The following is a 15,714-nucleotide window of genomic DNA, read 5'->3' as shown; positions in this document are numbered from 1 at the left end:
AGTTTAGCCGAGTGCAGCCTTCAGGAAAGGCAAAGGATAAAAAATAAGCTAGCAAACGGTCTGCGTGATGCATGCAAATACTCAACGTCACTTATCAGTTTTACGCATTGATTCATGTTGTTTAAATAATGCACAAATAGGCTATTACAATTCCCACTGTATAAATTATAATACGCTTCATTTTACTTGTAGTCAGAATAGCCTACGTTTCCCTCCAATCCCCTACAACTTTATGGCATAGCCAGTGCTCTGTTAAACAGTGTCTGATCCGCATCCGCATTGAAGGATTACTTCAAAAACCAACATGCCAATAATATGTTCTTTATTTTGAACAAACTTTAAAAGGTTTTGACCACATTAATAGCCTAAACAGTAGGCCTACTTAAGTATCCAAATGTTCGAAAAATTGCTGGCCCCCTTGACTCGAATTGTGATGCGTCTGTTTCTCAGCCGAGGTTACAGCAGGTGGCAGCAAACTGTCACATGAGGTCTGAAAATGGGACGTCTCCACTTGGCTGTGAAATTACTCATGTAGCCTACCTATTATTGATAGAAAACAGTAAAGGTCACGTAGGAAAGAGCACTGCAGGTAGGCAAATATCGATAATAAAGGCCAACAGCACATAGCCCTCTGTGGTCTTGGCAGTCGAGTTAGTTCCCGAAGTGCACATGATCGTCCGGGTTCTCGTCTAATCAATTGGTAGCCAACAATTATAGGCTATTCACAATTACATAAGGTTTGTCGGTTTACTAAAATGTTCTAGCCCTACTGATTTGTTTATTAGCGTGGCATTTGAATAAGCCCACGTAGTAAGACAAGGACGTCAGAATACTGTAAGGAGAGGTAGAGACAAGCGGACCTGGACTTGTCTAACCTGCGGCTTCGTTTTAACCACAGGGAGGGAAGTTCTCAGAAACCGAACTTAAAACTTTTTCCTTAGCTAACACATCATTTGCATAACTTCCGCTTCTCAACACAGGCACAGGTAGTCCAGTCTTATGTGCGGCAGTGGCAACATCTCTACGCAAAACAGTTATTTATTCGTTATTATTTTTCATATTAGCTTAACTGACTGTTCTCATATGTGTGACTCTATTGGTGTAAAGATGACCAGCTTGAAGGCTTTTCAGGAGACATTTGGTAAGTTGGAGAAATTAATAACAATCTACTACCCTTGCATGCCATCTTTCTTTATGATCCCATTTACTGATCCTGTAAATTAAGTTGGCTATTGTGGTGTTAAGGCCAAACACAAAGGCTATTTTGTGCAATTTGTCGAAAGGAAATGTTTTGATATAATTAGGCTATTATTTGTAAAGTCATTTTACCCTTAATGTCCTATAGCCTAAATTGACCATTCATTTGAGGATAGAATTAGTAGGATGATTTCGATGTTTATCTCACCATGTTTACCATACCATATATATTAACAGGAAACTACAAATTCGTTTATGTATAGTCTCTAGTGATTGCAGAAAAAAACTGTTAACGTTGAAAGACTCCAAATCATACGTAATTCTAGAACACAGTAATAATGTGTCCATGTGACTCATCAAGAGTTGTTCATGTACAGTCGTAGTGGGGCAGAACTGGTCCATCGTCATTGGCATAGTCTACAGATGTAGGGCTAAATTGTAGTAGGTTAACTTCCTTAGGCGTTTACATGTCCGGATTGCAGTTATTTGTGTTCTAGGCTACTGATGAAGGGTACCAATGGCCATTATACTGATAAACTTTACTTTTTTGCTTTTCAACACTTAGTTCAAATTGTCCAAAATTAGTTATAAGCCTAAATAACTTGTTTTTGTTGATGAAAGTGCATCCAGTGTTGTGGCTTTTAACTAACTATAGTTAAAGTTATAGTTTATTATTAACTAAAGTAACTATAGTTGGATGTTTTCATTTCAACTCATTTAAACAGTCTCTATCCTAGTTTCTGACTTAGAGTACATTCTATCAGACAAATAGCAACTGGGTATTTTGTGCCCCCCCCCCCCCCCCCCCCCCCCCCCCACACACACACACCTAACACGAACGATCATGCAAAGACATGACAATGTACATCTTTGCTTTAGCACTGGGTATTCAATGGATTGAGTCAAGTATTAGCATGCCATTCAGCTCAAACCATGTGTGGAAAAAAGCATGTTTAGTTGCTGCAAACCAAATGCACACAGTCGGATGAATAGCTTTGAAACTCTAGTCATCCTTTCATACAGGGTATGGGTGGTCAGAAAGGAGAAAATCTAGGTTCATCTGTGTGGAATTGCGGCCCTGAGCAATATATTATGATGTGGTTTCTATTTCATCTCTTTCTATTTCATCCAGGACGAGCAGGTACATGCCCGTACATTCCCTCTGAGACAGAAACAATGCACAACAGATCTAGAGGCTCTGCTTTAGTTGATTATATGTGACTCCAACAAACTGAGATATGCTTGGGCCTGATACTATACAGTGTGTTCTGTGAGTCTGAGAATTTACCAATGACTGGTGCAAGATGGAATGATATCAAGAAATGTTCCCCAAATATTCAAACATTGGGCTATGCCATGCAATAATATTTCTAGAGGACAGTGGTACATCTTTGTAGTTTCCACTGTTGTTGTTGTTGCACAAAAATGAATTTATTGTATTCCCATCTTGTGCTGTATAAGGTCTTACGTAAGTAACCTGTACAGTGTTGTTACAGTTATTACCATAATCTTTTCCACTAAGGAAAGCAAAAGCTACATTCTCAGTATCTATGTAGTTTGTGACACAGTGGAGAAAAACATAAAATAGTTGTATGTACACCACACTACACTACCGTGTGTCTTGTAGATAATGTTTACAGTTTAAATACGCAAATACCGTGAGACATTATTCTTTTTTTATTTCTCAGCAAATATCCACCCCCTCAAAACAACAGACGTCATGATACCTCCAAACTTGTGGGAGTTCTATAAATACACTTTGAGTCATAGTTAACAGGATAGATGACAGGAACCTTGAACCTTGAGTATATGAGACGCTTACAAATATTTTAGGGAAATGCTCATATACGTTGAGGTGAAATCAGTATTCTCACCCAGAAAGCAACTAGCCTATAGTACAATGTTGTAGGTTTAGCCTGGAAGCCTGTTTCTGGACTGGACTTGCTACATAAAAATTGCAGTTACCATCTTGGTTTAATTTATTGCATTTTCTTATCCAAGCTTCACATACAAGTTGAAGTAAGGTGTTAACGTCATGGAGTGTAACTGAAGAAAGGTCAGAGCTGACGCTTTATTTAGAGCCCTCTGGTCTCACACAATGGCTTCACAGTGACGTTGACTGATAGAAACCCATGTGGCCTTGCACAATTATTTTCTAGTCCTGAAAGCGGTGCTTTGTGCTTCTCTCAACTAATCAATGTGTGGTTCTTGACATATGTTTAATCAGTTCTAAGTGATTCTCAAAATGTAGGTTAACACTGTCTTAAATAACATAAAGCAACACACCAAACTATGGAGGTGCATTTGTGTCTTTTTGATGAGAGCAAAAACGTTTTCTTTTTTTTGATAAAAAAAGTTTGGGGTTCTTTCTGAAACAAAACCGAGGTTTCAAAATAACCAATGGACCAATACTGTTAAGCCTTTCTTTTGGTTAGTTTGAGAATAAAAAGTGTGATTTGCCACTCTGCAATGATAGTACTGCAAGCAAATGGGGACAGTCTTGCCAAAATGGAGTGTGGATGATAGCATTTTCCAATTTTTTTTTTTTTTTTTTTTTACTCTGAAGCTTTGTTTTGGTTTCAGAATAATTATTTTGGATTGAAAAGAAAAAGCTTTTTCTCTCAACAAGACACAAATGTACCTCCATACCAAACTGTATGCATTAAGGTTGTCAGCATTGTAACAGAGGTGTTATGTCTGCTTGGCCTTCACAGATAGAATATCTGTAGAACCAGTGGAGGACACTGATACTAGCAGTTTTATGCCAGAAATGGTAAGTTTTAAATTGTTCAGAACATATAGTAGAGCAAAGTTACAAGTTAACTTTCTGCCTTGTATCAAGTCGAGCATTTATAAGTTGAATGCAGTTCCTCGAAAAAAGTGTATGAAGCCATTGAAACATTGCTGTAGTAAGCTTGATGTACTATGTTTCATAGAACCAGGGATTTATTAAGAAACAAGTTGGAGCAAGCCTTTTTGGCTGAAAACTTGTTATTGACATTTCCCTACACAGATTGTATAGTGTATTAACAACAATGAATAGTTACCCCATAATGTTGCTCCCATTCTCCTGTTTTCTGATTTTATTTTATTTTTCAGTCCCTGAAATCCAACTATCCAGTTCAGGTTACAGAACCTAAAGGTAGAACATCAGAATGTCTGTAACATTCAGTCATACAATGTGCTTATCTTTACATTGTGATGGGGGGCATTCCCTCATACTTTTAATTGTTCCTTCCAGATACTGTGACACTGCAGCTAAGTTCCATGCCTCCTGGATACCTTATATCTCATTCAGACAGAATAAGACAGGTAAATAGTCCTCTTCAAGTCCACCTTGAATGAGGTGGTTCATAAATCTTGACCAGGAATTACAATTCTACACTGATATGTTGACCATCCCTCCCACCTATTGCAGCCAGAGGAAAATGGACTAGATTGTATCTGCACAGGGTCAATTTCCCCAGGTAAATCAATCAAGATAAAAAGTCAAATACAGGGTCGAGGACTACTTACTGACCATTTATGTACTCATGAGCAAACACATAATGTTTGAGTGACTATACATTGGTTTTCCCTCTGCTTTACAGACTTCTCTAAAGAACCACAGTTCCTGAACCCCTGTGACAAGTGCTGTTACTCAGTCCCACCACCCAAGATAAGTGACCTGATGAACGACAAAGACTTGCTGGATCTACTCCGTCTGAAACTGGACCCCAACCACTGCACTGTCAAGAACTGGAAGAACTTTGCCAGTCGCTGGGGTATGAGCTATGATGAACTGACCATGCTGGAGCACCGGACCCAGGGATCTATGTGCCACAGCCCTACACAGGAGTTTCTGCTACGCTACAACCAGAAGACAGTCACTGAACTCACTGACCTTTGCCGTCACTACCAGCGCATTGATGTGTTGCAGCTTCTTCAGCGCTGGATGAAGAATGACTGGCCTTCACGCTGGCAACAGGCTCATTAAAGCTATTTCCCCATCCCCGCCTACTCCCTGCTTCCAGCATAAATTCAGATTGTGTTGAAACCAAATCATCTTACAACTACGTTTCCTATCAGAGTTGTTAAGATCACATCCAAGTCTGAGAAAAGGCAGATTTTTTTCTTTAATTTTGCTCTTCACTTTATTGAACAGGAAATAACAAAGGGACATAGATCTGTTGTGGTCAGAGATTTGTATAACAATCAGTGATTATCAGAAATAGGGAAGGTTTGACTCCTGCGGAGTTTATTGAAAAGGTAGGAAACTATAGTAAGTGAAATGTATTGCCATTGTGCTCATATCTGTTCTTATGGTCTCAATCAACCGGTCTAGTTTCATTTTTGTAGCAATATTAGGAATATAACTAACCCTGACCCTTGTGTTCCTGACATGGCAAGCTGGGAAAAACATTATTTTCGGTGTTAATTTGGGTTTGGTCATGAGTTAGTTGTTTGCTTTAGGTGATTTTCAATTTTTCTTAATTTAGTTGATTAAATCATGGATGTAGTGTTGCATATCATGAAAAAATGCAGAATATTATAGTGTTTTGTTTCTTTTTGGGCTTTTTTCAAATACAATAGATCCAGTAATTTAACTTTTGGAAAGACAATCAACATTTCTGTTTCTTTAGATACCATATGAAAAGTTGACTGGTCTAATTTTGCTCTAATAGTATCATTAAAATATCGCAAATTACTGCATTGTATTCATAGTACATAATACATGTTCAGTTTTAGAATTGTATTCTTTTATTTATGAATACTCAATATGGCTATCTATAGTAAAGCAGCACTGGCACAAAATATAGAAATATGGAGGCAAAAGAATCGACAGAGTACTTTATTAACAGAACAAATGATTGGCTAAATTACATCATCCTGTATACAATAATACATTTGCCATCACTTAATATACAAAATTATATATTTAACTCAGATTGCCTTCAAAGGTAAACACTGAACTGAATCACATTCAATGCAGATATATTTCTTCAAAAATAATACACATACAGGTAGACAGGTATTTCAATAAATGTAGCATTTAAATAGTGTTTTCACACACAAGATCAGGAATGAAGTAATTTATTCCATCATAAAGCTTTGAACTTATCTAACTCAAGACACTGCAGAACTACAACATTAGTGTGTTTGGTAAATGTATTTACAAATATTAAAATACTACTTTCTAATTTTACATAGTAATAAACAAGCTCCATTAGGTGGTGATCCATGTCATACACAAAATATTTGACAGTGTAAAAAGTGTTGTACTAAGCTGTAATAGCACATGTTTACAGTCCACATGTAACATTAATCAGCAACTTAATATTGTGTTTTATTTTACCGTTTGTAGCTGTCACAAATATCTACCATGTTGTAACTACTCACGAATAGACACTTTCAAAAAGGTTATGCATTCTAGGTCACAAAAATGACTTTTGTCATGGTGGCTTAGAATCGTTAGCCATTTACAAACAAGTTCCATTTGGACAGTTTTGGAGACTCACAAAGCTTGGAACTAAAATAATTCAGTGTCTGGATCTTTAATTAATGTTTAGGCCAAGCATGTTTGACAGGCTTCTTGACATAATATCGTTACGCTCTGATGAGTTTTCAGGAGAATTCACATTGATTCCAAACTCAGATTTTGCGATTTTGACTGTGTCTGTAGTGGAGCCAACAGCAAGGCTAGGAGCGGTGACGTCCCCTGCCAGATGAAGATCACTTTTCACTTCAGGCTGTGAAACATTAACTGTAGCAGTTTTTGCCTTAGACAATCGAAGTCGCTCCATTATGTCAATAGGACCAGAGGGTGAAGTGCCCTTCTTTCCCTGATTTGTCGATACACACACTTTTGGCAAAGTGACGCCAGCATCTGGTCTAAAGTAACCTTTAATTTTTGGACTTATTGTGTCCAAATTTAAGACTCCGATAGATTCGGTAAGGTTTTCAGTGCTGTGTGTTGGTAGTCTGTGGAATTTAAACTTGGGAACTTCCACCTCAATGTTAGACAAATCGTTTTCAGTTTCATCCTCACTCATACTTCCTTCAGTTTCTGAGGCAGAAGCCTCCTCTTTTTCGTCTAAACTCCACCTAGTTAACCATTTGGATGTACTTTTTGGGGGATCTGGTGAATATGAATTTTGAAGACTGGCTTCACCACTTGGAGATATATTATTCTCTCCCTTTACTTCTGCTGTAGGCATTTTCACTTTGAGATCTGGAGCAGCAATGTTTCCGTCAATTGTTGGAGCTGAGAGATTGAGGTCTGGCGCTTGAAGATCAGGTACTTTGAGGTCTGCTTTGGGCAAACTAAAATCTACATTAGGCCCAGAGACATCTCCTTTGATTTCTGGGGCGGAAAGGTTGAGTTGTGGAGTCTTCAGTGCAACATCAGGGGCTTTGAGGTCAGCTGTTGGCAAATTCACTTTGAGATCTGGAGCAGCAATGTTTCCGTCAATTGTTGGAGCTGAGAGATTGAAGTCTGGGGCCTTAAGATCAACATCAAGACCTTTGACATCTGCTGTTGGTAAATTCACATTAACATCTGGAGCCATCAGATCAGTGCTGACGTCCAGAGCTGGACCTTTCACCCTTGGTCCAGATAGACCGAATTTTGGCAGTTTAATTTTGGGCAATTGGAATTTGCCCGAGGGTGCATCAAGGTCAACATCTGGAGCTTGAAGATTTACATCAGGTACTTTGAGGTCTGCTTTGGGCAAACTAATGTCTACATTAGGCCCAGAGACATCTCCTTTGATTTCTGGGGCAGAAAGATTGAGTTGTGGAGTCTTAAGTGCAACATCAGGGGCTTTGAGGTCAGCTGTTGGCAAATTCACTTTGAGATCTGGAGCAGCAATGTTTCCGTCAATTGTTGGAGCTGAGAGATTGAGGTCTGGGGCCTTAAGATCAACATCAAGGCCTTTGACGTCTGCTGTTGGTAAATTCACATTAACATCTGGAGCCTTCAGATCAGTGCTGACGTCCAGAGCTGGACCTTTCACCCTTGGTCCAGATAGACCGAATTTTGGCAGTTTAATTTTGGGCAATTGGAATTTGCCCGAGGGTGCATCAAGGTCAACATCTGGAGCTTGAAGATTTACATCAGGTACTTTGAGGTCTGCTTTGGGCAAACTAATGTCTACATTAGGCCCAGAGACATCTCCTTTGATTTCTGGGGCAGAAAGATTGAGTTGTGGAGTCTTAAGTGCAACATCAGGGGCTTTGAGGTCAGCTGTTGGCAAATTCACTTTGAGATCTGGAGCAGCAATGTTTCCGTCAATTGTTGGAGCTGAGAGATTGAGGTCTGGGGCCTTAAGATCAACATCAAGGCCTTTGACGTCTGCTGTTGGTAAATTCACATTAACATCTGGAGCCTTCAGATCAGTGCTGACGTCCAGAGCTGGACCTTTCACCCTTGGTCCAGATAGACCGAATTTTGGCAGTTTAATTTTGGGCAATTGGAATTTGCCCGAGGGTGCATCAAGGTCAACATCTGGGGCTTGAAGATTTACATCGGGTACTTTGAGGTCTGCTTTGGGCAAACTAATGTCTACATTAGGCCCAGAGACATCTCCTTTGATTTCTGGGGCAGAAAGGTTGAGTTGTGGAGTCTTCAGTGCAACATCAGGGGCTTTGAGGTCAGCTGTTGGCAAATTCACTTTGAGATCTGGAGCAGCAATGTTTCCGTCAATTGTTGGAGCTGAGAGATTGAGGTCTGGGGCCTTAAGATCAACATCAAGGCCTTTGACGTCTGCTGTTGGTAAATTCACATTAACATCTGGAGCCTTCAGATCAGTGCTGACGTCCAGAGCTGGACCTTTCACCCTTGGTCCAGATAGACCGAATTTTGGCAGTTTAATTTTGGGCAATTGGAATTTGCCTGAGGGTGCATCAAGGTCAACATCTGGGGCTTGAAGATTTACATCGGGTCCTTTGAGGTCTGCTTTGGGCAAACTAATGTCTACATTAGGCCCAGAGACATCTCCTTTGATTTCTGGGGCAGAAAGGTTGAGTTGTGGAGTCTTCAGTGCAACATCAGGGGCTTTGAGGTCAGCTGTTGGCAAATTCACTTTGAGATCTGGAGCAGCAATGTTTCCACCAATTGTTGGAGCTGAGAGATTTAGATCTGGGGCCTTAAGATCAACATCAAGACCTTTGACATCTGCTGTTGGTAAATTCACATTAACATCTGGACCCTTCAGATCAGTGCTGACGTCCAGAGCTGGACCTTTCACCTTTGGTCCAGAAAGACCGAATTTTGGCAGTTTGATTTTTGGCATGTGGAATTTGCCTGAGGGTGCCTCAAGGTCAACATCTGGGGCTTGAATATTTACATCAGGTCCTTTGAGGTCTGCTTTGGGCAAACTAAAATCTACATTAGGCCCAGAGACATCTCCTTGGATTTCTGGGGCAGAAAGGTTGAGTTGTGGAGTCTTCAGTGCAACTTCAGGGGTTTTGAGGTCAGCTGTTGGCAAATTCACTTTGAGATCTGGAGCAGCAATGTTTCCACCAATTGTTGGAGCTGAGAGATTTAGATCTGGGGCCTTAAGATCAACATCAAGACCTTTGACATCTGCTGTTGGTAAATTCACATTAACATCTGGACCCTTCAGATCAGTGCTGACGTCCAGAGCTGGACCTTTCACCTTTGGTCCAGAAAGACCGAATTTTGGCAGTTTGATTTTTGGCATGTGGAATTTGCCTGAGGGTGCCTCAAGGTCAACATCTGGGGCTTGAATATTTACATTAGGTTCTTTGAGGTCTGCTTTGGGCAAACTAATGTCTACATCAGCTCCAGACAAGTCTCCTTCAACTTTGGGAGCAGAAAGATTTATGTCTACATTAGTCCCTTTCACATCTGCATACGGCAGTTGTACATTGGCATCAGGAACAGAGACATTAAAATCTGGGGTCTTTAGGTCAGCATCAGCATCAATGTCCATTCCTTTCACTCTTGATGAGCCAAACGTTGGGAGTTTCATTTTAGGAAATTTGAATTTCCCTGATGGAACTTCAGCCTCTGTGCTTTGAAGGTCAACGTTAGGAGCATTTAGTTTAGCATTTGGTACACTGACATGTAGGTCTTCAGTATTGACTTTACCTTCAATCTTTGGCGCAGAGAAGTCTGGTGTTTTCAATTCAAGTTCAGGTCCATTAACATCTATATCTGGAGTCTCAATATTGGTATCAATGTCTAGACTTTTGGCTTTTGTTCCAAATTTTGGTAGATGCATTTTTGGAAACTTGAATTTTCCAGAGGGAGCATCAATATCAACACCTGGGGGTTGGATATCAGCATCAGGCAAACTGACATTTATATCTGGAGCAGTGATGTTTCCCTCCATTTTAGGTGCATCCACATCAGCATCAAGATCAATGCCTGGTCCTTTCACTTTACCCAGTTTGGGCATCTTCAGGGTGGGCCATTTGAATTTCCCAGAAGGGGGGTTAACATCAATATCTGGAGAGTTGATGTCTACATCAGGGCCTATCAGGCTAGCTTTTGGTAAGTTCAAATCAACATTTGGTGCACTGATTTCTCCATCAATATTTGGGGTGGACAAACTCAAATCAGGCCCAGACAGATCAGCATCTGGTCCAGACAGTCTGTATTTTGGCTTTTTTAGTGTGAACAACTTGAACTTTCCAGATGGAGCCTCAATGTCCACATCAGGAGTGTTCAGATCTGCATTGGGGCCTTTTATATTTGCATTTGGCAAACTGAAGTCCAAATCATTAGAGTCTAGTTCTGGACCAAGTTTTAGGTCAGGGAGACTGAGGTCAGGGTTAACATCTGCATTAACATCAACATCTGGGGCTTTAATCTTATGGCCTGGGAGCTTGAACTTGGGCTTTTTCAGTGTTGGAAATTTTAGTTTCCCAGAGGGAGCTTCAATGTCAGCATTGGGACCTTGGATGTCAATATCTGGTGCCATAATCTCACCTTCAATGTTTGGGGTGGAGAGATCCATGCCTGGTGTCTCAAGATCAGGTGCCTTAACTTTTAACCCAGGTTTGCCCCACTTTTGATGAGGCCAAACAAATTTACCCGAAGGAGCCTCAATGTCTGTGCCTTGTAAATCTAGCTCAGGAGCTGAAACACTAACGGCAGGTGCAGACAGATCACCATCTACATTCACCTGTGGCGCCTTTACTTTTGGCCCAGATAATCCAAATTTGGGCTTTGCCAAAGTTGGCAACTTCAGTTTACCTGAGGGCGCCTCTATGGAGGTATCCAGATCCACATCTGGCCCATTTACATCTACTCCAGGGGCTTTGATTTCCATTCTAGGAGCTGAAAGGGCCATTGTAGGTGTTTGGAGTTCTCCACTAACAGCAGGGACTTCAACATCTGTAGATAAGTTCAAGTCTCCCTTTGGTGGCTTCGCTTTCATTTGAGGCAGATTGAAGTGGGGCATCTTGAACTTTGGAGCCTTGTATTTCGTTCCACCTGTCTTTACCTGAGGTGTCCTAATGTCAAGTAGGGCTTCTGGAGTACTAAGTTGTGGAGGAGAGGCACTGACCTCCGGGCCTCTCAGAGTGCCATCCAGAGGTGCTCCTTTAATCTTAGGTCCAGCCATTCCGACTGTGGGCATTGTAAACTGGGATCCCTTCAGGCCCCCAGCTTCACTTAGTGATTCTCCATTCAAGCTAGGAACATTGATTTGACTCTTCAAACCTCTGCTGTTGCTATCCGTGAGCATCTGTAGACAAGCAAACAGCATATGAATATAAGTGGTACTGCATAAAGCTGAAAGTATTTACCAACACAAATTATTCATATAAAAAAATACATACAGTAATAAAGCACATATAGACAAGTATCTTAAATATATGATTGAGACTTTTACTAATGTATGCAGAGAAACTTACACCCCCAAAACCTTCAAGATCACCATTCAATGAACCAAGGCTGACACTGGCTTTCAAGTTCTGCTTTGTCAGAACTTTCATGTTCTCGTCATAAGGCTCAATGATCTTGAGTAATTTTAATACGTCATCCTTATTGAGGTGGTCCAAGTGTATAGTGGCAGCAACAATCTCATCTCCTAAGATAAAAAAAACAAACAAAAGAAAACATGATATAATGATTTATTTCAAAAGGTCTTGAGAGGTAATAATTCCAGTGCTCCATTGTATTACATTTCAAATTTTACCTGATTTGAGACCACTCTTAGCTGTAATGTTTTGGTCAGTGACTCCTTTGATGACCACTCCTCCTGCCTTAGAGTCCTCAAGGATAAGGCCTTCATAGTAACTTCCTTTTATACTTTCACCGTTCTGGTTAAGGATAATCGGTTGATATTTAGTCTAGTGTTAAGAATCACTACATTGAACAGTGTGCTTGGGTGAATTTTTTCATCATGGAGTGCAGGGGAGTGTACTATTAGGCCTATACAGTAAAATGTGGAGATACATTGTGGGTACAACAGTTTTACGTACTAGTCTCTATTCCATTGCTTGGATAATAGAAACCTACTCACCATGATTGTTTAGTTAGTGAGTATAATTACATCTGCGTCTTCGTCATATCAAGTTTAATGTCCACTTTATCTGTAAAATACAAAGGCAAAGTTAACTTCAGTTTATATGTAGTGATGACAGAATGTATGAACATGAAAGCTATCAAATGTAACTATAGGAGTTTTCATGTACTTGGATGAGACAATTAACAAATTGTATGTGAAGATAAGACTGAAAACCCACATCCTCTTCCAATTCCAGGAACAGAACCCTGTGACTGTCACATACACACACCTATACTACTTCATTGAGCCTTAAATTGCCTTCCACAATAAATCTGTAAGCTAAACTTATGCATAACTGGATCTACTGAAGTGCAGTGCAGTTTCTACATCTTGATCTAACACTGGATAGCTGATGAAGGGCCTGCACACTTAATAGGGTACAACTTAAGTGACATATTTGGATATTATTTATGCAGAAAAAAAATCCCAATATTCAAGTAACTAAATTAATGAATAAACCTGTTCCTTGAAGTTATTTGATTTTCCTTTATAACAGGCTTGTCGGTTGGTTTATTGGCACAGACTGACTGATACACCCATACACTGTCTCACCCACACACTGTCTCACCCACACACTGTCTCAACCACAAACTGTCTCAACCACAAACTGTCTCACACTTCAGGAATCCAAGGTATGGTCATTGGAAGGATGCTTAGGGGAAAGTGTCTAAAACCAGTCGGTTGAGATGCATGGAGCATGAGTGCCATACCTCTCCCTAACCACACCTACAACTCGTACATCCACAGGCCTACATGTCAGTGTAATGCTTCAGCATTCTGATGTGGATGGCAGGTAGAGAGAGGCAACCCCATCTGGTTTTCAAGTACTGTCAAGTCATACTGTCGATGACAATTTTCATCTGTTCAAAATGTCATGGTTTCCATATAAATCCATTATGGATTTCACAGTTTGTACAGTAGTCCATAATTAATGGCATAGTCCTACGTACATTGTCTGCACCATAACTACACTTGGAAAAAACGCCCATTTACTCAACTTCAAGCCCATTTACTCAACTTCAAGCCCAGTAACAGCCTTTACCAAAATATTCTGCTCACAACAGCCACATAAACAATCAAAACATAATTTCAAATCTACATTCCGATTCAATTGGATATCAATAGGATACATAGTCTTACTAGTCACACTAAAATCGAATTTGAAAGCACAGCTATGATTAAAATCTTAAAGTTGAATCAGTATAGGTACTTTTCATCAACAGAGCAGAACAGCTTTGGTTAACTGCCAACAAAAATAAATCCCATTGTACAAGCAGGGTCAATAACAATGCACCTTTTGTTTAGTCTGTTTTAAATTATTTGGATGAATTGTTTTAATGTGGTCATGTTTCTCTATCACCAATTCATTTAGGCACATGTTTTGTTTCATCATTTAATATAATAAATAATTTTAAGTTTATAATAAAGTGAAATCACTGTTTCCAAAATGAAAGGTTTAACCAATGGCCATGTAGCTCATGATGGTCTGGACTCACCCTGTGATGTTTCCAGAGATGCGTCCACCTAGCAAGTGTTGTCTCTTCAGAACTGTAGGCTGTTAACTTGTGTGAGACAACAGTTAAATGCCTTTTTGGACTGCCACCTGAGCCCGATTAACAGGTTGAACAACACCAGGACACCTCCCCCCCCCCCCCAACACACTCACACATCCATCCGTAAGTCTTTCATAGTCATACACATACAAGGCTGGTGACAGCCGAAACCTGTCGAAAGAGGGAGGGAGAAAGAACTGACTTATAAGAGAGGGATCGATGGAGATAGAGAAGGAAAGAGAGAAAGGGAGTGAGTGAAATAGAGAGAGGGAAAGGAGAGCACACCACTCCCTCTTTAACAGGCTGAACCAGGTTTGCAAACAGAGACAATTGAAATTATTGCAAAACATATACCTAGCAACAAAAAGCATCGACATTCAAAACAACAAACCATTTTCACCATCATCAAAATGCACACGCTTTGGGGTGCCCAAAGAGGTACAATTGATTCATATCAGGGCCATTGTTGTAATGAACATGCATGGTTCCTTAGTGTGCGTTGTTTATTTTTGTTGCAGGAAAATCCAAGGCAAAAATAACAAAGACCAAGGCAAAATCTGAGTCAATCAGGCTGAATATCAAGGCCGATATATACAAAAACCATAGCAAAGGTACAGGCAAAACCTTTTTCTTTTCTTTTTTATATATTTGGTTGGTCAAACAAAGCAGCTACAAGGTCAAAACACATAATGGCTATCTAAGTTAGCTAGAATAGAAAGCTTAGCATGTTGAGTAGACACAAAACACCAGCTCACAAAGAACATGGGGGAACTGAACTGCATAAATAGGGTTCTCCAGCAAGCGCCAGGTGAAAATCATCAACCAAAATGAACAACCACACTGAACATAGAAAATGGAGAACCCAGAATTTTGTAACCTAGAAAAACACCAGACCGCTACATCAGTAGACACTAGATCAGTAAAAAATTTACAATAAGACAAAGTAACAAGAAAACAAAGACCAATATAACACAGAACCTTACAGTTGTATGCTGGGCAATCATTGTGTGGAACCATGCATCTGTTGGAGCCAAAATTATGTTTATTATAATTTCAATGTTAAACTTTTGCCTTTACAAAATGCGCACGTTAGTCGATTTTTAAGCATGGCATTTTTTCAGTCAGCTGAGCAATGCGGTAATTGCAATCAGCTGGGGTATAAACAGCTGGCTGTCATTCCAGTTTGGGGCCTTTGGTTTGGTAGTCATACGGCTTTTTGACCGCTGTTTCAAGACCCGCTCAGAACAGATATGAGTCGAAGTTGTAATTTTTTTGTTATATCTTTATTTTGCTCTGCTGTCGTTAATTCGTGAATTGTGGAAACGTATCTGATTGTGAAGACTGAAGGTAAATAAATACAGCAAAGAAAAGGAATCTGGGGAGTGAGTCTGAGTCTTGTAAGGCGCGTCGACCTAAGCACAAACCAAAGGACAAAAAAGGGA

At 40.0% G+C, this 15,714-nt stretch overlaps 2 protein-coding genes across 2 annotated transcripts; one reads left to right on the top strand and one right to left on the bottom strand.

The window, feature by feature from the left end:
* Window positions 1-555: 555 nt before the first annotated feature.
* On the top strand, window positions 556-5,884 carry edaradd (EDAR-associated death domain). Its single transcript, XM_047028693.1, has 6 exons — window positions 556-1,141; window positions 3,912-3,970; window positions 4,297-4,339; window positions 4,439-4,509; window positions 4,616-4,664; window positions 4,788-5,884. Exons 1-6 carry the CDS (start codon window positions 1,000-1,002, stop codon window positions 5,171-5,173), a joined length of 750 nt encoding a protein of 249 aa, XP_046884649.1. The 5' UTR covers window positions 556-999; the 3' UTR covers window positions 5,174-5,884.
* Window positions 5,885-6,012: 128 nt separating this feature from the next.
* si:ch211-125o16.4 (neuroblast differentiation-associated protein AHNAK) lies at window positions 6,013-14,447 on the bottom strand. The gene is made up of 5 exons (XM_047028691.1): window positions 14,216-14,447; window positions 12,675-12,744; window positions 12,348-12,471; window positions 12,064-12,239; window positions 6,013-11,894 (listed from the first exon to the last, which is right to left on the bottom strand). The coding sequence occupies exons 2-5, from the start codon at window positions 12,675-12,677 to the stop codon at window positions 6,732-6,734; spliced, it is 5,466 nt and encodes a 1,821-aa protein (XP_046884647.1). The 5' UTR covers window positions 12,678-12,744; window positions 14,216-14,447; the 3' UTR covers window positions 6,013-6,731.
* Window positions 14,448-15,714: the final 1,267 nt, after the last annotated feature.

This window comes from Hypomesus transpacificus, chromosome 11, assembly GCF_021917145.1.
Source record: "Hypomesus transpacificus isolate Combined female chromosome 11, fHypTra1, whole genome shotgun sequence".
Taxonomy (NCBI): domain Eukaryota; kingdom Metazoa; phylum Chordata; class Actinopteri; order Osmeriformes; family Osmeridae; genus Hypomesus; species Hypomesus transpacificus.
The sequence above is the reverse complement of the archived record's forward strand: the minus strand, read 5'-3'. Positions and strand labels throughout refer to the sequence as shown.